General features: G+C 38.3%; 1 protein-coding gene across 2 annotated transcripts in view; it reads left to right on the forward strand.

Annotated features, from left to right (window-relative positions):
* LOC146002600 (protein FAM76A) overlaps positions 1 to 25306 on the forward strand; it is a 111679-nt gene that overhangs the window by 71506 nt on the left and 14867 nt on the right. For both annotated transcript variants that reach the window (XM_083140555.1, XM_083140554.1), the window contains exon 5: positions 15095 to 15317. In XM_083140555.1, the coding sequence (XP_082996681.1) occupies positions 15095 to 15317 (223 nt within the window). The remainder of the gene's footprint in view (positions 1 to 15094; positions 15318 to 25306) is intronic.

The following is a 25306-nucleotide window of genomic DNA, read 5'->3' on the forward strand; positions in this document are numbered from 1 at the left end:
ATTTCATAATGGTATTTTTTAAAATTGTAATTTCACACCTTTTTCAGTAGAATAAAATACAAAGGTTTTTATGTTCGAGGCTTGTCCGGAAAGTAAAGATACAAACACATTTGCACGTTAGGGAAAAAATGTGTACCAAAGTTGGCAACACTGGCAGTAACCGTGATCCGTACGATGAGGATTGGGAGTGAGTCGTCAGTGCTGCGCTGAGTCTTGTGCGAGGAACACGCGTTGGAAATGGCAGCGGCGATACCGAATCCCGCCAAGTGCAAAGTGCGCGCCGTGTTAAGGTTTTTGCAGGCACAAGGAAAGCGTCCATCGGAGATCCACCGAGAAAGTGTGACTGTGTATGGGAACGTAATGAATCGTCAAAATGTGGCGAAATGGTGCCATGCCTTCGCAGAAGGTCGACGTTATGTTCATGATGAAGAGAGAAGTGGGAGGCCATCCGTGATCACTGACTACCTTCGCAATTGTGTTGAAGCAGAGGTGCGTGCAAATAGACAGGTGACAATTCGAGAATTGTGTGTGATGTTTCCTGACAGTTTGAAAACCACTATTCATAAAGTTGTGAGTGGGTTAGGGTACAGAAAGTTGTGTGCACTCTGGGTCCCAAAACATTTGACTGACAAACACAAAACCAAACGACTGGGATATGCACTGGACTTTCTTACTCGCTACGCAGAAGAGGGAGATGCATTCCTGGACTCCATTGTGACAGGTGATGAAACATGGGTGTTCCACCATACGCCTGAATCCAAGCAGCAGTCACTGCAGTGGTGCTATGCCCATTCTCCAAAAGCCAAAAAATTCAATTTCAACCAGCAAGCTGATGGCAACCGTTTTCTGGGATCGCCACGGCATCCTGCTGGTGGAATTCATGCTGGCTAGAAGAACGATGCCAGACTTTGAAACATCTTCGACGTGCAATTCAAAACAAACGGAGAGGCATGTTGTCAAGTGTAATCCGCTTTATTCATGACAACGCCCGCCCCCATGCAGCGAATGCCACCAAGGATCTGCTTGCACAGTTTCAATGGGAGATCCTTCACCATCCGCCATACAGCCCCGACCTTGCACCCAGCGATTGGAAAACACTTTGCCGACGACGATGACGTCAGGGAAGAAGTCACAACTTGGTTCCAGATGCAGGCGGCGGATTTCTACGATTCAGGGATACAAATACTTTGTTCCGCATCTGAACAAATGTTTGGACAATGGTGGCACTTATGTGGAGAAATAGCCTCTGTATCAGTGTATCAAGTGTAACTTTAGTTGCGAGCAATACATTTCTTTTATATCTTTTTTTTTTGGTTTGTATCTTTACTTTCTGGACAAGCCTCGTAGCAGATGCATTTCAGCCTCATGGACTGCCACTTACTTCACTTTGGTATACTGACTATTACTAGTAGTTAAACTAGAAATTATATACAGTGCCTTTTATGGTCGAGATGTCCGTGGAGTGACAGCTAGCACGGCTTCAACTATGATCGCGTCTGCCGGCAAACTGGATGCAACATCTGCGTAACTGGAACCGGTTATGTAATGAAATAAACTCGGAAGTTACATTGGCAGTTGCAATTAAAATGAGCACGTACGTTGTTTCAAGAGGTGTTGGAAATGATATCCTCCATCATCTATGCATTAATGGCATATTTATAGGAAATTTTCCCCAACACAAAATTGCTTCATTTCTCTCCTGATATTTTCTTTCAATTCTTCTAATGTATGGCTTCAGGTTTAAAAGCTTGGTAGCTCGCCACACATATATCATAAGAATGTCTGTTTCTTGTGCAAAGCACCAGAGGGATTTTTTGATCGTACTTCCAACGTTGTCTAGTTTCTCCTCATTAAGCACATGCCATTTTACCCTTCACTTCTTATCAAGAACAGACCCTGATTACCTAAATTTGTTTGCAAGTATTCAAATACTGTCTCTGTGTGAAACAGGAACGTCTGGTAATTCTGCTGCAAAACATATTCTAACTTCCCCTACAAGAATTTGTAATGACATAAGAGTCGTACATAAAAATGCGTTGTTTCTAATTGTGCGGATATCGTAGCATTATTGGACTGCATAAAAGCACCAGTAATATGTAAACTAAAGCAATCTAAAACTGCAAACATGCCAACTGGACACCAATTATCTGGATACTGAAGCACTGATGTGTACATTGCCAAGGTCAGCATACAGATGTGGGTCTAAATGCCGGCAGATGCGATCTTCTTACTTACCGACGTGCCACTTGCTGCTCCACGTACAACTCAATCATGAAAGGCACTGTATTAGGAAAGGTTTTTTTTGTTTAGTACTAAGCCCCATGACAGGTTAAGTGTGCTGCAGGTTTTATGTATCAATCCGCGCGAGATCTGAGCTCAGAATCTTCTGTGCCAGTCTTGCATCAACTGCTGAACTATTTACATCGCAGACACTGAGAAAATCTGCAGTATTGCCAACCGCACAACACATCAAAACCCTCACATGCATGTAAAGTGGAATGTATTTTTGCCTCTTTTTGTCTCCTGAACCATACTGTTTTTAAAGTACTTTCTGTGCATAGATGATGTAATAAATGTGTCATTACTTAATATAAATCGCGAAATATCTTCGAAACACGGGGGCACGTGTGTATATTTTGAGCACAGAAAAGAAAAAAAACAAAGGTAAAAGTAAATGCCAGGCCCCTTTTGAATTTAATGACAATTTGTTGTTTTTTGTTTTGAAAGAAATAAATCTATGAAAAACATGGTTGTTTCGTTTGCAATAGATCCGTTTCTATAAGACACATACACTTCAAGTTTATACCACCAAAAAAAAGAAGCATTATTTGTTATTGTTGATATATACAATGGTGTGCATTGTCCGCTACTATTACCACAGGCTATTACTCTGTTTGGTTTCAATTTATGAAACACCACTAAACCAGGATTCAAATCTTGGTCTGTCCATTTCTTGGTGATAATCACCCTTCCCTTTCTTTGCATGGAACAGTAAACATGCATTTTCAACAAAGCCTTGCCGGACCCTCGTGGCCGAGTGGTTAGCACATCGTGCTGTGATGCCATGGGTCCTGGGTTCGAATCCCGTTCGGGCTTGGTTGTTTGTGAATGTCCATTCATCAATTTCATCATTTCATCACTTATCCCCATCTTCGCAAATTAGCCAAGAGGCACAAAACGCAAAGTAAAATAAACTAAATCAATCAATCAATCAATCAACAAGCCTTCATTGCCGCCAGTGGGTAAAACAATAAGCCTCCCCCTTTCCTGTTGGTTGCTTTCAGCCCTGGCGGTGGTTTGCACGGTGGTATTCTCCTACGCTTGATTCAATGTACACCCCGCGTTGACGCATGTTTCGTCCAAATAATAAACATGTTTCTTCTTATGGCAATATATTTTAATACCGCGGAAATTCTTTTGTCGTCGGACGACAAACAATCGTTTCCACCTCCTCAACTCAAATCGCAAATCATTCAACACCCGAGACACAGTTCGTGTGCACATTGGTGGCAAATCACCTCACACCCTGTTTATTTTGGTCTTGTTGCCGTAAGGAGGAATATGCATTTAAAACAACTTGCTTGACTTTGAATAGCTTTTCCTTTGGATGATGCCCAAAATAACACTCTGGCAAAACCATCCTGAACAGACCACCTTGATTCAGCCATTCTCGCCTCTGTATAGCACGATTAGGAATGAATCACGATAAAAGGGTTAAAATAGTGGGAAAAGGGTTAAAATAGTGGGATGTGCAACACTGCTATCACCGATTCCACGCACTCTGTAACGTATTCAGTCTCGCTCGACTCGCTCTGGAGTTTGTGTCTCTTCAATGCAATAGATATCCCAGCTGGCGAATCTATGGTTCCAAGTTCGTCTGCACAGTGATTGCAACCGATCAAGTCCATACCTGCTAATGGCTGTATTATTTTGTCTGTATATTAAAAATTAAATAACTGTTTTCTTGCATGTATGCAGTTGTGTCAGAATAGAACCCATCTCAGTAAAACTATATTCTACATATGCGAAAACCTGCTGCAAATTTAACTTTGCGCACAGCTTACTTTCATGTAGAACTCCACTATAAGAAGTGGCTGGCTATTTGTATTTACTATTTTCTTGTTTTCAATTTTTTGTGGGAGGGTGTTTGGTGTAATATATTACTACATTTTACTATAATTATGTATTATTTACATTGTAGCATTATGAACTTTTAAGGGAAAGAAAAAGGTATTTGTCAATCATTACTCAATATGTGGCAAATATCACACAAATGCTCACCCCATGATACATGCTTCTCTTCCCCTTACCCAACAGTCATTTATTGTTCAGTTTCTCCTCACATTATAACCTTTACATGTGAAATGAATATTGTAAAACTTGGTTAAGTAGAATTCTAAGTGAGAGTGTTTAGCTTAAATAGAGTGACATGTTCATGTACATTAGTTACCCTAATCTAGTTTCCTTGTCTGGAAAACTCCGGTAATTCTATTTTTATGAAATTGTAGACTGTGCGTAATACATGAAAATGTAAAGAATATTGACTGATATTCCATTATACGAGGGTGATACAAATGATAACCTTAAAAGTCCGACAAAAATTACAAGGCAGACTATAAATAATAGTTTTTCTTGTATGTACGCATTGCTTGCATTGTAGAAGTATTTTCCTGTAGTTTACGGTTATTACAAACAAACTGTTTTTCTTATGCTTGTAATAACCGTAAACTACAGGAAAATAAGACTATAAATAGCTCAAATTTACATGAAGCATCGACTGTTATTTACAAAATGACCTCAAGGCTACAACACTGATCAAGTGAGCTTCACAACACCATTTTTTGTCATTTTAAGGATGGCGCCTCCTGCATGCACATGCACCAGCAAAAAGCAATGGTCTCTTGCCCTCTGGAAGCCTAAAACTTAGACATTCTACGTTAAATAGAAATTCAATGTGTCTATGCATGCTTACCATGCCAGCAAGTTTACAAGTAGAGGAGGAAGTTTGACAATGGCCTCAGCACGCACACAGATGGATGGAAAGATCTTCACGGTGGCTCATAAATGACTGCACATAGATTCCAAATATTCTTCTTCTTGAGGTATACAGGCACTAACTCAGACTTGAAAATATATGTTGATCAGCAATGGGTCTATGCTATAATTCAGCAAACTTGTACAACTTTACGTGCAGAAATGTACTAGATAAAAAATAAAGCGGATTAAGGTTTTAATTTGAATCACCCTCATATTTAGGCTGGGTGGAAAAGAATGAAGCTAACCATGTGAATGGAACATGTTTCAAATTAGAGGAAATGTGACTGTGGTGAACTTTGTGTGTTGCCAAATGGAAGTGCAGTTTTCCCGCAAGTTGACACCATTGGGCAGGCAATATTTCCCAGTAGTTTTGGGCAAAACGTGAACAAGTTAAGTGTTTTCATACTGTTGTATTGTAATGGACAACTTGGATTTTATGGATAGTGTGTGTAACCAGGGTGGCGACAGACCTGGAAAACCGGGAAAAGTCAGGGTATTTGGGGTGTCAAAAAAATCAGGGAATTATTATTATTATTATAATTTTTTTAATTTTTTTCGAAGATATTGTTATGAAACTGCATGGGAATAGCAAATCTCATTGCTAAGTTTCAGCCTCAATTTTTAGGCCTCTGTTATGCACAACACAATCACAGCGCCAGAAACCAGTGATGGCAGGAGGACGGAGAGAGAGAGAGCAGGGGGGGGGGGGAGGAGATAAATGTGTTACGCCTCTAAATATTACGTGGAAAATGCATTGAATTATCATTTTTTCTTGTCCGTATGGGAGGTGTACAGATGGAGGGGATGAGAGCAATATAGTAAGGCATTTTGTTGGACAAACTGAAGGAACATGGAAACAAATAGGCTCCATTGATACACATACAATTTTTTTCGAATATCACCACCTGATAAAGTATCTCACTACAACATGCGACATAAATTGCATGCATGGCACTCTTATGGAATTGATTTTTGTTGGATGTTTTTCGGACTGCAACATCCAACAAAAATCGCATAGATAAACAAGAGCTTCAGACTGCAAATATGCTGCTGGAATTTTATTACTCTTCTGGCTCACTTCACCTTATTTAATGTAGCAGTGCTTACGAAGGTTTTCTTCCATCATCCTGACATATTACTGGTTTCGCACAAGTTAACATACGTTTACAATGACATTGCACCATTCTTAGATATCAAGAAGAATCCAACAAAACTGGATATATTGGGTTGGCAACTAAGTTCCCGCCGTTTTTTTTAATTGGAAAAATCTCTATGACATTAAATACGTTTGGCACGAAGGTGTACATCATGCGAAAGAGAATATATTGTTCTACCTAAATTTATGTTTCTTTGTTACTAAGACACATTTTTTTGTTATTTACAGATCTTTAAAATGGAATGTCAAGTTGAGAAGAATGAGCATTTTCGACACCTCCTCCTTTTTGCCTTTAATCAAGGTTCTAAGGCCGCAGAAGCTGCTCGCAACATTTGTGCTGTGTATGGAGTGGGTGCTATAGCTGAAAGAACCGCCCGTGATTGGTATGCGAAGTTCAAAAAAGGAAATTTTGACCTCAAAGACGCATCTCGTTCTGGCCGTCCAGTTGAGTTCGATGAAGAGTGATTGAACCACCTGTTGCATGAAAATCCACGTCAAACAACAAGGGAACTGGCAGAGACAATGGGTTGCTCCCACACTACTGTAGAGAAGCATCTTCACTCGATGGGAAAGGTTCAGAAGTGTGGAGCATGGGTGCCTCACACTTTAAGTGTCACCAACAAAAATCAACGAGCCACAATCTCCGCTGGTTTGCTTGCTCGCTCTTCATCGAACTCAACTGGACGGCCAGAACGAGATGCGTCTTTGAGGTCAAAATTTCCTTTTTTGAACTTCGCATACCAATCACGGGCGGTTCTTTCAGCTATAGCACCCACTCCATACACAGCACAAATGTTGCGAGCAGCTTCTGCGGCCTTAGAACCTTGATTAAAGGCAAAAAGGAGGAGGTGTCGAAAATGCTCATTCTTCTCAACTTGACATTCCATTTTAAAGATCTGTAAATAACAAAAAAATGTGTCTTAGGAACAAAGAAACATAAATTTAGGTAGAACAATATATTCTCTTTCGCATGATATACACCTTCGTGCCAAACGTATTTAATGTCATAGAGATTTTTCCAATTAAAAAAAATGGCGGGAACTTAGTTGCCAACCCAATATATTGAACACTATCACGAAAAAGTGAAACACAAATCTGCATTGGTGAATGTTATAAATATTTGGCAGGTGCATGCTCCCAACCTCAAATTTACTGCAACACTAGTATTACTATGAAATTAACGCCACTCTCTGTCCTGCCTGTTTAACCCGAGAAAGCCCATGACTTTATTTCTGTGAGTTTTGTGATCATATTAACAGGGTTTATTGGTTTTGCATCAAAATGGAATAAAATGAAGAAAAAATAAAGGTTTTATTATCCTGCTCGAAAATACAGGGGTGTCACCTGTAGGTGACATTGGGCATTCAAGGTACCAAAATGAACATAACGTGAAACTTATACCATAGAACATCTCTGTTTTATACATTCCCTTTTCATTTTTATGTAACACAGATGATATTAACAATGTCAGAACTTGACATAACACTTTACACTTTTTCCTGTTCATGTACGTGCATGAAATTCGTACCAACAGTGTATGTGTAATGCTACACCGCACCTCATACACATTATCCGTGTCCTCTTGTGGCAGTATTCACATGTTCTTTGAGAACACTCTACCTGTACATGTTCGGCAATGTTGATGTCTTGTCTGACTTCATTTGGTACATGCAAGGACACAGAACCAATTTGGGGACTTCTGTAAGGAGGGTTTCCATGTAAACGGCAGTATGATTCCACCAGTGATCGTCGGAAATCACAATATGTCACATTTTTGCCATTGACTTTCTTGAAAATCAACCATGCATTGTGGCATGGTGCATCTATTCCAAAGGCAAACAAGGAGAACCACCACTTTTTACCCCTGAAACTGACCCTCAAGGAGTGAATGTTCTGGTCGAAACGATCGACGCAACCCATGAACATGCCCTCCCGATTCCACTAGCATCAATTGTTGTCTCTTCAATTGTTGTGGTCTCTTGTGAATCATGATAACTTCTTGTGACAACTTCCGCCTTGGCGAGGAGCATTTCTGGAGGAAGGCGATTGACATCTGTGCAATTCTCATCCCCACTGTCTTCATTTGTGAATCCATCATCATCCGGTGGGAAAAGAACCTCATCAATGGCATCATCAATTTCTCGAATAAGTTCTAATGCTTCATCCAAATTCAACCTGAAATGGTAGTAGATTCCAAGTTCAGAAATGTGTATTATTTTTTTATTAGTACTAGAGTACTAGAGTAATACTACAACATTACAGTGTATATCAGAATAAGATACTATAGCATTGTTTTGCCCCCAAGATTTATCATTATTATTGATGAGGAAAGCATTTTCTTTGTGTTTATTTTTCAAGTCTCAATGTTTTTATTCTTGTTTTTACAATAATTATAAATCATTACTCACTGGAAGACTAAAATGATTGTTACAAAATTATATTGTAATTATATTATTACTACAATTATAATTATTAAAATTAACGCTAAAATGCAATTATGTCCTGGTCCTTTATCCATTTATGACTTTCAAAGCCCAATGTCACCTACAGGTGACACTACAAATTTATTCAACAATTACACCAACTTATTGTTCAGGGAGAAAATTTATATTTACCAGACATAAACCTTAAACCTTTAAGAGTAAGTAAAAGTAATAAACTTCTAATCATCTTACCATTTTGATGTTTTTGAATGTCCTCCTCCAGGAGCAGTGATATGTCGTCCTTCCTAAGGGCAGCCATCTTTACTTCAATAGTTCCAGAAAGTTCCACAAGATGTCCCTCAGTTCAAAAGTGCAACAATTCAGTTGAGAAAAAGTGAATGAACAGTTTGACATAGAAAAAATATATGCCCGGCCACAGCATACAATAAAAAAAAAATATTAAAAAGCTGTCACCTACAGGTGACATTGGGCTTTCTCGGGTTAAACTCGTGAGAGATCATTAATCTCTCACTGAGTGAAGTTAATGCCCAATATTATGAAATAAAATTCTAATAATAAATACGTAAGTATTTTAATATCATATTTACTCGAATCATTCAATCATAAAAGCATATCACTTTTCTCTGCCAACCCTTCTAATTTTTACTTTTCATCTACTGATTTATACGAGGGGTGCCCGGAAAGTAATTTCTAATTTGTAGGGACCTTGATTTTTCGCAAACGCGAAAACCGTGAAAAATGTTAATTGTTGCAAAGTTGTGTTTATGAATACGAAGTTGTGTTTATGAATGTGCAATGATGTCTGGACACATTTCGCCCATTCAAAATATCAAATTAACGCAAATTTTGCATAAAAAGCAAATTCTTGGCATTTTTAGCGATTTTTTTAAAAAATGTCCTAAAACAATGAAAAACTCCGTGAAATCCAACATTCTTCTATTTTCTAAGCTTAAATAAACAAAATGTGCTTTATTTGTGTACATAGAACGTGCAATTTTTCCAAAATTTTATTGAAGAGTAAACTGTAATGCTTGTTATACATGGAATAATTCCGACAGCCACATTAAATCATGTATTTGCCATGATTTTTTCAACTTCTATCAAAACAATTTGTATCACAGAGCAAAGGGGCAGGGTTCTAACAGGAGATCTAGTGTGCATCTACCGTCACACGGGAGCCGCATCTTCAGTATTTGTTGCGCAAGATGTGTTTTGAATTACCAAGCTAAGTCTGCACCAACGGCATTTGCGAGCGAAAAATAATGGAGTTCAGTCATTAGGGCGTCTGAGGGTCCCGGGTTCGATTCCCAGTGGAGGCACATAGTGGTTCGGATCCCACTTTAAACTGAAGGTCCAGTCCTGATTAGCCTTACTGTGCATAAAGTGGACTTAAAAACTCAATTTCATAGAAGATAATATTGGTAGTTAACAAATCCATACCTCGATCTGTATGAATTTATTATTTCCATTTGCAAAAACATCGATTTAGTTTAGTTTGTAATTGTCAGGGGAAAATGTAAATTTTGTCCTGGAAAACCTGGAAAAGTCAGGGAATTTCATTTCTGCTTGTTTGTAGCCACCCTGGTAACACATCGGAGATTGTGAATCAGTTATGAAACCCATTAAGAAGCAGCAATCAATGCAATGAAATCACGACAACAGCCCATGCCCTCCCCCCCCCCCCCCCAAATAAAAGTTTCACATGTGCGAAACAGCTGGAATCTGTATTCTGTTGCATCCTGTTTCTGGGATGGCTCCAACATGGTGAAAAGATCAATGGCCTTTACTGTGACCAACTCCATTGTCCTCGTCGGAGAATTCAGCAAAGTTGACCAGGTAAATGGGCCAAACACATTTTTTTTTACACAATAACCCCAGGCTCCATTGTCTGCACAGACAAGGGAAAGCTGCAGAAACTAGGATATACCATCGTCAAACATCTTCCATACTCGCCAAACCTTACACCCTCTGGTTACACCTTGTTTTACAGTGTGAAAAAACCAATACACATGCAGAAATTCACCGATGTTGAGTCCTTACAGGAAACTTCCTGCTCCTGGCATCGCACCACACCAAAAGACTGGCTCCATCAGACACTTACGAAACTTCCATACAGATGGCGTTCATGTATTGAGGCAGTGAGAGAATACATTCAACATGCCTAATTTCTGCTATGAGATCTTCATGTTCAAATAAAGATATTTTATCAATTTCACCTCTCTCAGATTGCGAGGTCTGTAAATATAGTAATGAGACTGTTTCAAGATAGATTTGCATATATGTTCAAACTACAAAGCAACTTTATCTCCTTCAAAATAGTTGCTTTGGGAGGCTACACACTGCCAGAGACATTGCTTCCAATCTTTGCAGCAATGCTAGAAGTCAGTAACTGGAATCACTTTTAATTAGAGCTGAGCCGATACCACCAATTGCCGATACCAATAACATGACCAATTCCTACTGATACTTGTAAAATTCCAGTATAAAATAACAAAGGCTAGCTAACTCATCACATCACCAGGCCAGGTACATATCTAGAAATATAATTTGGGAAGACGGTCCAAGCAAAGTGTCTCAGAAATATAACAATAAAAGTGTTTCTATTAAATAATTTAATATAATATTTTGATATATTCGTAATAATATGTAAATTAATTAATTGCTACTTAATTACTGTGATGTGTATGGAATAATAATGTATGTAACCAAAGACTACGAAACGGAGGAAAGACAACATTAATATTTACTTTGTTCTTTGTTTCTTTAATAAAAATGTTATTATTATATTGGTATTATTACACGAATAGGTAAAAAGACACTTAAGAATAGAGATATAATAACACATTCGTTATCTACTCAAAGCTTACGTGTAGTTAAGATCATAAAGAATTTGTGTAAAAACAACTGTCCTGACAAGGATATTAATGTCAAAGAAGTAAAGAATTGAATATTTATTGAATAACAAAGAAATGATGTTACATCAGTTCATGAAAAGTATAGTTCCTGATTAATATTTCATGTACATTATTGTAAGTAGTGGTGTACATAAATCTTTAGAGGAGCCTCCCCGATGGCATGGTGGTAACATCGTCACCTTGTAATCAAGGAGTCGTGTTGTGGGTTTGATACCTGGTGGAGGCATGTAGTGGTTCGGATCCCAATTTAAACTGTAGGTCCAGTCCCGATTAGCCTATCTATGAATAAAGTGGACTTAAAAACTCAAACCAATACTCAATCTAATTTAGTACTGTCATTCAAAGCGCGGTGGCTCAGTCGGTAACGCGTCTGACTACCATGCTAAAGGTCCCGGGTTCGATCCCCGGCCGGTTCAAATCCGGGAAGTTTTCTAATGTTGGAAGCGGCCCCGGCACCCACCCAGCGTCGAATAACATGGGTAGCTGGGGGAAACCCTGGGTGTTAAAGGCGGTTAGGGGCCTGATGCTGATCACATCACCCCCACTCACGACCGGATCAAGAAAGTGTGGGGCGTTACCCCCACACCCCCTATACGCCTTCATGGCGTGGTGCTATGCACGGGGGAGCACTTTACTTTACTTTTTTTTTTTTTTTACATTCAAAGCTGTATGGTCCCAATCTAATATTGGTGTGGAAATAAATAACCCTCGATTGGCTGATACCAGCAGTCACACAAAAGAAGGGAAGAGGACAAGAAGAAATTGCTGAATCCACTTCCCGCTTGAACGTAGATAAAACAAATCTACGTTCACAGTGACCTTCATCCCTCTTTACCAAGAACTCTGCCTGCAACTACCTGACCTGGCAGTAGCATGTGGTTTAAAAACATCCACCTATCTTACACCCAGGAGCTTTCAAGCAAGAATTGGCAATGAATGGTTCATTTATTTCCACAGCATTAACTAAGCAGTTACATGCTTCCTTCTTCACGTTTGGGTTCAGCTTTCACTTACCCATGCCTTTGATCTTGTCATTTGCCCGCTCTTCTAGCCACTAAAAATCTATGTGATCGGTAGAAAAAATTCAACCGATATTTACCGATGCCGATACCAATACATCAGTATTGGCTCAGTCATACTTTTAATTGATTGTTTACAGCTTTCTCAATGTTGTCCATCATCACAAAATGGCATTCTTTGAAGTAGATCTTCAATTTGGGGAACGGGGAAAAGTCACATGGACTCAGTCAGGGAATAGGGGTTGAGAAACCACAGGAATTCTCTTTTTATCCATATATTCATTCACAGAGATTGTCGTGTGAAAAGGGCCATTGCCATGGTGATGCATCCAAGTGTTGGCAATGCCTGGGCACACATGATCAACTCTCTTTTGCAGTCTTTCAAGAATGTCATGGAAGTAAAACTGACCGTACTCTCGGCATGCCCAATTGCCATGTTAAAATCTGATGGACCACTGTATGGTTCAAATTCAATTCATCACCTATCATTCTGACAGTTGATGGTCAGACCGTACAAGAGTTTGCACTTTTTCCACATTGTTTTCAGGTTTTTGAAGTTGAAGATCTTACAGCATGAGTTTCATCTTTAATGAATTCACAGCCCTCTGTGCCACTCGAACACTTGTGACCTCAATGAAAAATGCTCCCCATAGGCCTCTTTCTTTCTTTTCAAATGCTTGTGTGGCATTTTTCTTGAGCTCGACACAAAATATTTTCACACATCGTTGCTCAAAATTTGCTCTATCATGTCCGTGATACGTGATGAACAACCACTTCACCAAAACCACAGTAACAATAACCTGTTGCTGCTAGTGACTTGCAACTTGTACTAACAAGGAATGAGATGCTTATCTAGCCTTCCCCTGACGTGTGAGACCGCAATGTTTCCAGATGGTATGAAGTGTTGGCAGTCTCATTACTTTATTTACTGACCTCCTTTCTATAGATGTTGACTTATACCTGATACATATTGATTATCTTTATTACTGTACAACTAGTTTCACTCCTACATTTTGTCACACTGGCATTCCATTTTTAAATTTTGTACAGTTATTGAGTAATAGTCTATGCATGGCATAGTTTTTTTTAAAAAAAATATTAAAAGGCCTGTTTCTGACATACGCATGTAATATCGCGTTCGAAGGAGCCCTTCAAGACCTTTCCAACGCCATCTGAATCACATCTATAGGTGCCCTGATTGCCAAAATATTGCAATTTAAAGTTAACAAGATGTTGTAAATAGTCAAAATTGTAAATTCTGCACCCCTTCGGAAATACAAAATATATGAATCTACAACATTCCAAATTTTCTTACTTCAGGTGGCCCTTTCCAAATGAATCAAAATATGTGATGTTGAAAAATGCCTCTTCAGTGGTTGATTTCACATGGAATGACCCATATAGAACATTTTTCTGCTGAGTGTGTAAAATGTAATTTAATACTTTTTTAAGCAAACAGCTATCTGGCATCCTCAGAACATGTTGATTCCACTTTAACTGATATTTTTAAAATGTATTTCACCATTGCTTCAACCTTCCATTTATTTTGGATGTACATGTGTCTCATAAGGTTACTCCACTTAGAGACTGCAAGAAACTCATTTGTGAACAATTTGTTCTAGTTTTATCTTCGTAAGTTTGTAGTCACAGAATGGCCCTTGGTTACCCAGACCTGCAAGAGGAGGAGGAAGAAGTCTAAAATGTTATATATTCCATGTATGCTTGAAAACTTTTCCACAGAGTGCATAATTATACAATTTCACTAACCAATTTCATGCATTGTCACAAAAAAACCTTGTGAATGAAAATGAAGTATAATGAACCTTCAAAGAAGCACCAACTCTTCTTCCTTTAAGAACTTGTTAAATGATGATGATGATGATGATGTATGTTGTTCACCAATTGAAGGGCACCAAATATAACTCAGAAATTTACATCAGATTCTGTGCATACATGCTAGGGATGAGACAGATTAATTGGTACTCTATCGGTATCGACTGATGTAGTCATATCAGTGTGTCGGTTTATTGGTAAAATTACCAATAATTTTACCGATCCGATATATCTATAAATATCTTATAGTTTAGAGCAATATTCTGTCATTTTATTATAATTTTCATGGATACAAAACATGTAATCTCCATGCCTTACTTTTGTTAAAAGTAAAGGTGCAGCTTATTTTGCATTGCAGTCATCTGGTCACAAACGTTTTTAATGAGGCCAGTGAACCTTTCAGGTTCTTCAAGGACCATTTGGAATTTTATATCGGATTGGTAGAATATCGGTATCTGTAATTTTAATATCGGCACTTTATTGATATAAGCTAACATTTCATATCGACCCATCCCTAATACATACATATTAAAAAAAAGAAAAAAGTAGCCTCTTCTTTTCTTGCAGCTTGAAATTGCTGTCAGCAACTACTTTTTTTGCAGGGTCGAAACGTCAAGGCTATTTTTTTTTACAAATATATGATCAGAGAGTATTTATGAATGTACTGAAAATTTGTTTCACATTATGTAGGCATGGTCACCATAGAGGTCACAAGCGTCCAAGTCGTGTAGATGTAACGAAGATAAACCAGGAGGAACCACCAGCCAAAACCACCCGAGCAGGAATTGTCAGGGAACCAGATGCCAATTCTTCAGACCATGTGGTGGCATTGACACAGTTGAAGGAGCAGATAGCAGCACAACAGAAGCAGTTGAATCTCAAAGACCAACAGTTGCTAGCAAAGGAAAAACAGGTAATTGAAAATTATTATTTTCCTATAAAGGTGTTTTTTAAAGTATTAAATTTCTATTTATGATATGAAATTGTAACTTTACTTACCTGTGATTTTCAGGATTATGTTTCAGGTGTAGTTGGAGTGAAGAACCGTTTTGCATTAATTGGTAACTTTTTCATGACACATGTTTCCTTTTCTTGAGTTACAGTAATGAATAAATACCATCTTAGTGACAATGACTGTATATTACTTGACTTCGCATGAACCATCAATGTGTGCTGGAGGAAGGGTCTTCCAGAAAAATGAGAATTGCATCTTGAATTGTAGTGATATTTGACACTTACTATTTCAGCTTTGCCCTATTCATGAACAAATCCCAACTAAAATATAACCTTTGAATTACAAATTCAGGCTGGCAATTATGCACATGATTAAAGGATTGTGTGTCAAGAATTTTTATTTAAATGTAAAATCATAAACTTCCCTCACTCAATAAGAAAGTTATAGGCCAGGAGGCAAAACTTGTTGAACAACCCTAGTATTTTGAAAAAGAAACTATGTTTTGTGAATATCCGTCTGTGTCGCCACATAAAGTGATGCAACCTGCAAAACAAACATGTTTTCTTCTTTCTATTAATGCATTTTTTCCTGCAGAATCCAACATGAATAGAAAGGGAAAATTTTGAAGACTACGGAGAAATAGAAAAATGGAGAAAAGTGTAGAAAGTATCAAAAATGGAGAAAGGAAAGTACTCAGAATAGTAAAATGTTGATAAAAACAGGATATAATTGGTTTGGACTCATTATACAATTACAAATTTATGTGGCAAAAATTGAAAAGTGCCTTGCCTCCCGGAAGGCGTAGTGTTAACATTGATGCCTTGTAATCAAGAGGTTCCGGGTTTCGATTCCTGGTGGAGGTACATGGTGGGTCACATCCCATTTTAAACTGTAGGTCCAGTACTGATTAGCCCCTCTGTGCATAAAGTGGACTTAAAAGAGTAGTTCAATTCAATAGAACAATGCCAAGAATTTGAGAAATAATTAAAAGTAGGATGCCACCATAAATTATGAGACAACATGCGAGTCAATTGGAAATCTTGATATGTCACCTCAGTGGCCAAGAACATTGAGTGCAGGACTCACAATCTTGCCATGAACATCTTGCATAAACATTTATTTGTGAGTGTCCTTTCATCAGTTTCATCTAATAATCATTCATCCTCATTGTCACAATTAGTGGGGAAAAAGCAGTGCTACTGTCGGATTAAAAATTAAAGATACTAGAGTTTGGACTCCAATTAAAAATTAGCCAATAGACCTACAACCTTGGTGACAATGAAGTTCGACCAGAAAGGAATACGTGATTAAATGCACAGAGGCATAGGCGGTGGAATGGGTGACCCGCAGAAGTGACGCATGTGTGTAAGAGGAGGCGTGTGAGCAGGAAAGAATCGTGATCCCAGCATGTTGCACCCAAGGTCACGTAAAGAACGAAAACGGGGAACTATACGCGTGACATTGAACTTCGACCAGGCACCAGACCCATACGGAAAAATCCAGATAGTGCCGCATTCGACGAAAGCATGACGTCGCGGACACGATAAGGGAGTCCGCCGTATATAAGCGCATGCTGTGCACTGAGGAACCGCAGTGCATCATCACCATGGCCAGGGGCAAACCTATTGACAACACCGTGAGGAGAAGAGTGGTGGAGTTGCAACGGGATGGACTCAGTGAACGGGAAATAGGGTGCCAACTGAACTTACCCAAGTCAACCGTCCACTGCATCATCAAACACCACCAAAATACGGGTACTACAGAGCCAGGTATGGCCCCCGGTCGAAAACGCCTGCTGAGCGTGCGTGACCTACGGATATTTAGGTGCTATATCCAGACCAACAATCATGTTTCTGTGGCCGAATTACGACCGTGGACTCGAGAACGCTTTCACGTTGAAGTGTCAACCAGAACCATTCGCCGTTACCTACAGTGATGCGGTTACCGAGTGTACAAGGCGAAACGTAAACCCTTCCTTTCCATGTTGAACAAAGGCAATCGACTTCGGTGGGCACGAATGTACCGGGGATGGACATTTCGGCAGTGGAACAGGGTTTTGTGGACGGACGAATCCATTTTCAATGTTGTGTACGGGAAAATACGGAAAACAGTCATTTGTCGAAAAGGAGGAACAGAATGAAGCAAAATGTTATGCACGTCGGGTACAGAAACCTGCGTCGGTGATGGTATGGGGATGCATGACAGCATCTGGGGTTGGCCCACTACACGTCTGTGAGGGCATTATGAATGCACACACCTATACACGCATACTGGAGCGACATCTTCCCACAGTGCGAAGGCACCTGTTCCACAGGCGGCGTCTCATCTTTCAACACGACAATGCCAGGCCTCATACAGCGCGGCTGACAGGAGAATGGTTGACTCGCCATCACGTGCGAACTGCCATGGCCACCATCGAGTCCCGACCTCTCGCCCATTGAGAATGTGTGGCGTGTTCTTAAGCGACGTGTGCAACAGAGGGGACCCACGACAGTGGCTGCTCTTATTGCCTGCCTGCAGGAGGAATGGCACCGCATCGATGTGGAATACCTTGAACGACTCGTCCGCAGCATGCCCCGACGCATTGACACAGTTGTTCGCCGACGGGGCAGCGTCACACCATGGTAAACAGGATCCCCTCTAACAGTGGTCGAACTTCAATGGCACGTGTAGATGGACGAAAATGTTTTATTTTGTGTGGACACCATACATTGCTTCGTTGCAGCGGAAATTTATGTTTTCCTTTGTTCCATGTAGCCTGCTGAATAAAATATGATCAGCATATGCATATGTTCTCCTTCTTTCACAACGCACTCCTATATTTGTGACTGGTCGAACTTCATTGTCACTAAGGTTGTACATAAAAACGAGTTACATCAAAATTTAGCTTATTCTGTGTTATTCTATGCTAAGCATGTCTTCTACTTTTTATCATCGTGAGAACAAAAAAAGTGCTGCTTTTTTTCGGGTTTTGCAATCAATCGCTGTCTTTGAAATTCCATAAATAAAAAACGAGTTGTCCAATCATGATGAAATTTTAGTATGGTGCAGACAGAAAGGTTTTAAACACAATTTGTAATTTTCAGATTTTTACAATTTGTCGAAAAACTGTTATTTTCAATTTTGTGAAACAACTTTTTCTTGGTATTGGGTAATCCTACAAATACAATATTGGTCTTGCTTTGAAGCTCTTTGCATCTCTTTTTAAAATGCATTATCATTGTCAATTCACATTGCCAAACTGATTTTATACAGATTTTTATTCAATTGAGTAAAGATGTACATGGAACATGACAACACCGCATGCATTGTCTCGCTGGGGCAGACCGCAGTATCCATGCTTCAATGGACATCGCTGTGCGATGTGTTGCTTTCAAACTTAATTTTGACAGAATATGTCATTTTAAACTCTAGGAGTTTCAAATCAGATTTTTTTTCTTACTTATAAAATAGTATCAACTGCTCTTATCTGTAATGTTCTGCTTGTCTGTATGTTGGGAAGGCACATTGGGCCTGTTAAACATGGTGATAAAATAACAGAACTAATGAGTCTTGAATATTATTAGGCATAATACCATATTTAAGCATGTAAATTTTTTGCCCCCCAAAACTGTGGTGCGTATTATGCACGGAATAATTCGAACAGCCAAAATGAAATCACACATTTTTTTTCATTATGTCATTGTGTATATATCTACAGATTGTCTTTCTTTAGCAATAATAATTTTAAAAAATAACTTTTAGAAGTGAAATGGCCATTTTCCATGAGTTTTCACTTAGTATTGGAAAGTTTTGCAACATCGAGAAAAGCAGCACCGTTCTGGCGGCATTCAAGCACACGCCTTCCGTCACACGGGAGGCGTATGAAGCGGTATTTTTCGCTGGAGAAATAACTTCCACAAAAATTCTTTTCGCCTTAGAAACTGTCATGAACAGAGATTGGGCGAAAAATACGTTTTTTGCACTCATTTTATTCACACTCATTCCCTTCACAAGCACTCTACCGCTCGCTTGCAAGTGGGTCTGATCTAAAAATAAACACCAGACCACGCTTCAGTAATATCCAATAGCACTTGACCTCTGCCCTCCCCTCCCCTCCCCCAAGCACACCCAACATGCCAGGCTTGTTTTGCCATTGTGATGTGCGAGAAGAGATCGAATTTTTCCGTTGACCACCTGTTGCTCGACCTTCCAGCCCGTCACCTTGTTTTTACGCTGCAACGTCTGTGAAGTTGTCAAGTTGTTGCTTCCCAATCATCCAGCCAAGGCAAAAGTCATTGTTTTGAATCTCGCAAAGCTGTTTTGATTTGACGATAACAAAATTCGAGCTTCAGAAAGAAAAACAAAACTGTAAATTTTATTTTGCATCTGACACAAGGATAAACTTCTTGAACACTCAGAGCAAGGAAACGCACACAATATAATCACTGCTTACCTTCAGAACCATTCATGGGGAGAGGGGGGGGGGGCTCAATGTGTAAGCTGAGAATGATTTAAAAGAAAGTGTTCAATGTATAAGTCGATTAACGTGAGATTAAATAACGATCTCCCATTTCGATATCTGAAAATGTGCAGGTTTCATAACGGTTGTTTTGAGTTCATTTTATGCTTTTGGGCTAATCGAGACTAAATATACAGTTTCACTTTAGTGAAATCCAATTCCAAACCAAAATCATTATAGTGTGCGACACTGTTCAATGTGTCTTAGAATACGCATTGGGTGCAAACAGATCTAAGGCTGGCTTAGAATGCAAGTCGAGGAAGAGTATGGACTGCTCCCTAGAATGGGGGAGGGGGTGAATTAGAAGTTGGTCGAAGGAATGAAAACGTGACTTTTTTACGATGTATTTTACACAGCCAAACCAGAACGAAATTTACAGCCCCACTTTTTTTTGTGCCTAGAAAGGTAAGATCTACTGAGAGATCTTATCTTACCAGTTCATGTTGTAACAGACAATGCTCTAGTAGACGTGTATTAAATCCAACATTCATTCTGCTCGATTATCTGCCGATAATTGTTATTGGTGAAAATTCCAATAACGACCCCTTCGAAATAACTACCTTTTTCCCAGAAACTGTGAAAGGTCGTTATATCGAGAGTTGACTGTAACAAATATGAAGGTAAAATAATTACGTCAACACTTACCAAATAGAAATAACTACTGTATATTTAGTGCACTATTGCAGCTTGACTCACGTAAATAAATAAATAACGTTTACACTTAATTTCATCATTCACTCCCAGTTACTAATACAAGTTGTCTGAAATGTCCTCACTTCCATCCATCTTGTTCAATATTCCCGTTACCTTAAAACTTTTGATCACCATTTCCAGGGAGATGGAGTTCCATGCCTCACGAACCCATTCACAAACAATCGGCAGCGACGCACATTTCACCCTCCCGCTTGTTGCAAGTTCATGCTGCATTGATGTCATCCATCTATTGGAAGCATCACGCACTGCGACCTTGAAACAGGCAGTTGATAACTTTGCTCCCTCCTCTGCTATGAAAAGCCTAACATCTGGAAGTTCAAGGTCGTGTGGTGAATGCAGCAGCTACAAAAGCAAGGAAAAGCTCGTTTTTATGATCTACTGATTAATTTTAAATGAAATATGTAAATGTTAGTCCGACACTAAGAAAGCCATTTCTGAAACCTGAATTGTACTGCGCATTATATACGAGATACATTCTTTTGTTGCTTTTCCCCATCAAAAACGAGGGTGCGTATTATACACGCACACATAAATACGTTAATATATCCAAACCATGGCAGTTGGGAGGGGCAATCACCCCTATCGCCCTCCCTGTGGATCCGTGCCTGCTTGAAGTTTATGTTGCAGTTGAATTATATTTTTGTGATACCTTGCAATCACACACACCCTGTATGTTATTAATATATTTGTGTTAAAGGGAGGGAGGGTGGTAAAAAGTGAGGTTGAAATAGAGGAAACATTTGCTTATACCCTTGAATTTTTGGAAAGTTTGCCTTGAAACCTGGGAATTATAATTAAATTTTAGCATGGTCTTAGAGTATTATTATGATTATTTCACATATTGACAATATTAAAATCATTAAATGCATTTTTGCTACCCAGTATTGCCATTGGATTAGTAATAATTGATAATTTGCTTAATTCTTGAATTCCGGGAATTATGCATGAATTATTGGTTCCGGCAATTATGCGTGAATTTTCCTCCATAGACGTGAAAAATTGCAACTTCTATTAATCCTAAACCCAATGATTATATACATATTTATAAATGCCCTGAGGCAAGTTTTTCATAGTTCAGCTGATATCATTATTATCGAAGAAGAAAAGGATAGCTGCGTAGAAAATAAAACAGAATTATCTCAATCCCTTAACTTTGTAAGTATCCTTTGCAAAACAGCATATCTGACAGACTGAAGATTATTGCAAGATAAGATAATTTGGATTTGATTAGGTAAATTTGAATTTGAAGTTCTTACACACTTAACAATTTTTCGTAGATTACTATATCCCGTAACATTTGTGACTTGTGTTTGTAGATGTATTTCGACTCTGAGTATGTGAAATGGAAAGTGTGAACTTGCTTCAATTATATGTATATATTTATACACAGTTTAATTGAATAGAACTCAATTTTTTGGGTACATTATCCCACAGACCCATTATATTGTTAAAATATTTGTGTGTGTGTGTGTGTGTGTGTGTGTGTGTGTGTGTGTGTGGGTGTGGTGAGAGGCGGCAATATCGTAAAGTTGAAATGGAAAAAACATCTACTTGTACCCTTGAATTTTTGGAAAGTTTGCCTGGAAAACCAGGAATTATACTTGAATTTTATCTTAGTCCTAGAGTGGCCACCCTGTAAGGGTCCCGGGTTCAAGTCCCAGCCTGGGCATGAATGTTTGTGACTGTCCATTCATCAATTTCATCATATCATACACTCATCCCCATATTTGCAAGTAGCCAAAAGTGGCACGAAAGCTATTGTGGAACTACGAGCAAAACAACCTGAGCAGACCCGCGACTCCTGTGCACCGTACTCCCGCGAGTAGGGGAGGGGGAGAGTGGACCATGCTTCCTTATGGCCCGAGATGGAGGGAAGAAGGGAAAGCTGCATGGGGACTTTTCGTCCCAAGGTTTCTTTCCTTGTGGTCGATCTATAAGTAAAGTAAAGCAAATCAATCAATCAATTTTATCAAAATTGTATGCCTCATTTCTCTTTTGATTTTGGTTGGTGAAAATGATGATGAACAGTGAACAGGTGAAATGAATGATGTGACACACACAATGAAACTGTCCATACCTTGACCAAGATATGCACATTGGGCCTCTGACTTCGTTGAGCATTACAATGCCCACTCTGCTATGGATGACAGATTGGAATTTTGCTGTTAAGCAACACCCCAATTTTATTTTTCTGATTGTCTGTAAGCCACAACTGAATCGAAGAATTCATTTTTGGGAATAAAAGATGAGGTATAATAAATACATGCAAGCAAAGTACTAACTTTATCTACAAGACTTTATCACCAAAATTAATAGAACCATTAAAAGTAAGTCTCGCAGATAAAGTTAGTATTTTGTTTACGTGTATTTTTTTATGAATGTAAGAATATTATACATAGTTGCAATGTAATGCTTCCATTCCAACATTTATAACTATTCTGAACTCCTTTAAAATGCTGCATGGTTTTTTGTAACACAACTGGATTTGGAATGGATTCAGAGTAGTAATAATATAGCCCTGTAACCACATTCTATATTGTGTGTGTTCTACACTCACACGTAACAAATATTTACTTCTTTCTATTGTACATATGTTTATAAATTAACAGGGAGCTGGTGAGGTATCATTGTCAATGTTTTGAAAGTTGTTGGTTTTAATTTGTTTTTGTTGGGTAAGAAGATTGTTTTTTCAAGTAATGTCTTGTGTTTAAAAAATCCAACTGAATTTGTAACGGATTATTTAAAGTGAAATAATACCTTTGGAAATATAAACGGAGTTTTTTAAAATTATTATGCAAAACCCAATGCCACTATTTTGATCATGTTTACCCAATTCTGACACTTGAGCTTGCATTAATGAGTACGGCATTGGTTCAGAAACTCATGTACAAAATGTTGGTATGATCCTTGAAAACAATTCCAAATATATTCCATTCTCTGAATGTCTGCAATCTCAAGCAAATCCAAATGTGAAGTTAAGGTTTTTTATGAATTTTCTTGGACTAGATTTTTCTGGACTTCCTAAAAATTTAGGCAACATTCATTTAATCAGAGATACTTTCATGGTTGTTCCATGGAAGTAGATGGTTTATTTACATTACTATTAGTAATTGCAACATGCCTATGCCACTTCACATTGTAGGTTTTTTTTAATAATATTATATAAGTTGCAAGAATTAAGAAAGAAAACAGTTTATATTTGTATCAAAGATAAAATATAGACTTTATACATGTGGCTTATATGGTTCTTTTCAAAACCAGTGTTTTGGGTCCGTTGTCAGATTCTTCTTCAGAGAATAAAAATTGCATTAAAATGTAAAAAAGTTGAGAACGGAAGGAAATTGATCGAAAGAATAAAAGTCACTTGATTAGAAACTTCCTCATTGTTGTCAGCTATCGTAGTCACCTTGTAATCAAGGGGTCCCAAGTTCGATACCCGGTGGAGGCACATAGTGGCTCACATAATTCCACTTTAAACTGTAGGTCCAGTCCCGATTAGCCTGACAGTGCATAAAGTGAACTTTAAACACCAAATCAATCAATCGTCAGCTATTTTGCATTAACAACGTGTATCACTGTACACTGTCTGCAGTATATGCTCTGCATATACATTGGCATTTCTTCCTGTTGGCAGCCTTCTTTCCTCCCCTCCTCTTACATCATCTGGTAAAATCAATTCATTGTCAAGGTTAAGACTGGTGGAGAATGCTTGTAATTTGTATTGACTCAATCGCTTTTCCCCGATATCACCATCATATCTATCCCCTTTTGTGTTCAGTTCTCCCAAATTATTCTGGTTTAGTTTCATTTCATTTCTTTATTAGTTCATCACAGGACCGAAGTCCCATTTATGCTGAACATAATGTACACAAATATAATTTTAACAAAGTACACAAATGTTAATAATGTTAATGTTAATACATAAAATAATGTTAAGATTTATGATAGTGTGACAACATATAAATACAGTTAAAACTCTTTTACAGACAAACCCGATAAAATATAATGTTTTAAAAAATTTTGTGCCCGATAGCATAACATGAATCAAAAAATATATCCAAATCATGCACTAAGGATAATTCATTAAACAATTCTTGAGCTTTTATTATTGACAAATTTTTGTGTATGTTTAATCTTGAGAATGGTGTGTAGAAAGGTGTTCTGTTCCTCGCTCTAAAAGGTGTTACATGGAAGTTTATTCTCTCTAACAGATCAGAACATAGCCAATCTTGTCTTACTAATCTACGTAAAACATTAGATCATTAAAAACTCTTCTGTCTTTCAAGTTATTGATACCAAAAGGGCTACATAAAGTTACATAATTTCTATTATGATATTCAATATCGCTTTTAAAACACAACCATTTGCATTTGTATTTTTTCCACTGCATCCTACCAAGTCTTACGCTGAGGATTACAGATTGAACTGCAATATTCTAACATCGGGCGAATTAGTGAGATGTATATCCTGTTTACAGTTGAGACTGAAACATTATGCAAAAAGTTTCACCTGATAAAACCTACAAGCTTCAGACTTCTTTTTATGATTGCTTGATAATGACAATTAAATGTTAAGTCAGAAGTAAACGTACGCCTAAATTTATGTCATTGTTTGTTCGTTTAATTATTTTATTGTCTATACTATATTCGTAAGAGACAACTCTTTTCTTATTACTAAAAGATACAATCTTGCATTTATCTACGTTCAGGACCATTCCTGTTTGTGTGCACCA

Source organism: Lepisma saccharinum, chromosome 18, assembly GCF_977018435.1.
Source record: "Lepisma saccharinum chromosome 18, izLepSacc3.1, whole genome shotgun sequence".
Lineage (NCBI taxonomy): Eukaryota > Metazoa > Arthropoda > Insecta > Zygentoma > Lepismatidae > Lepisma > Lepisma saccharinum.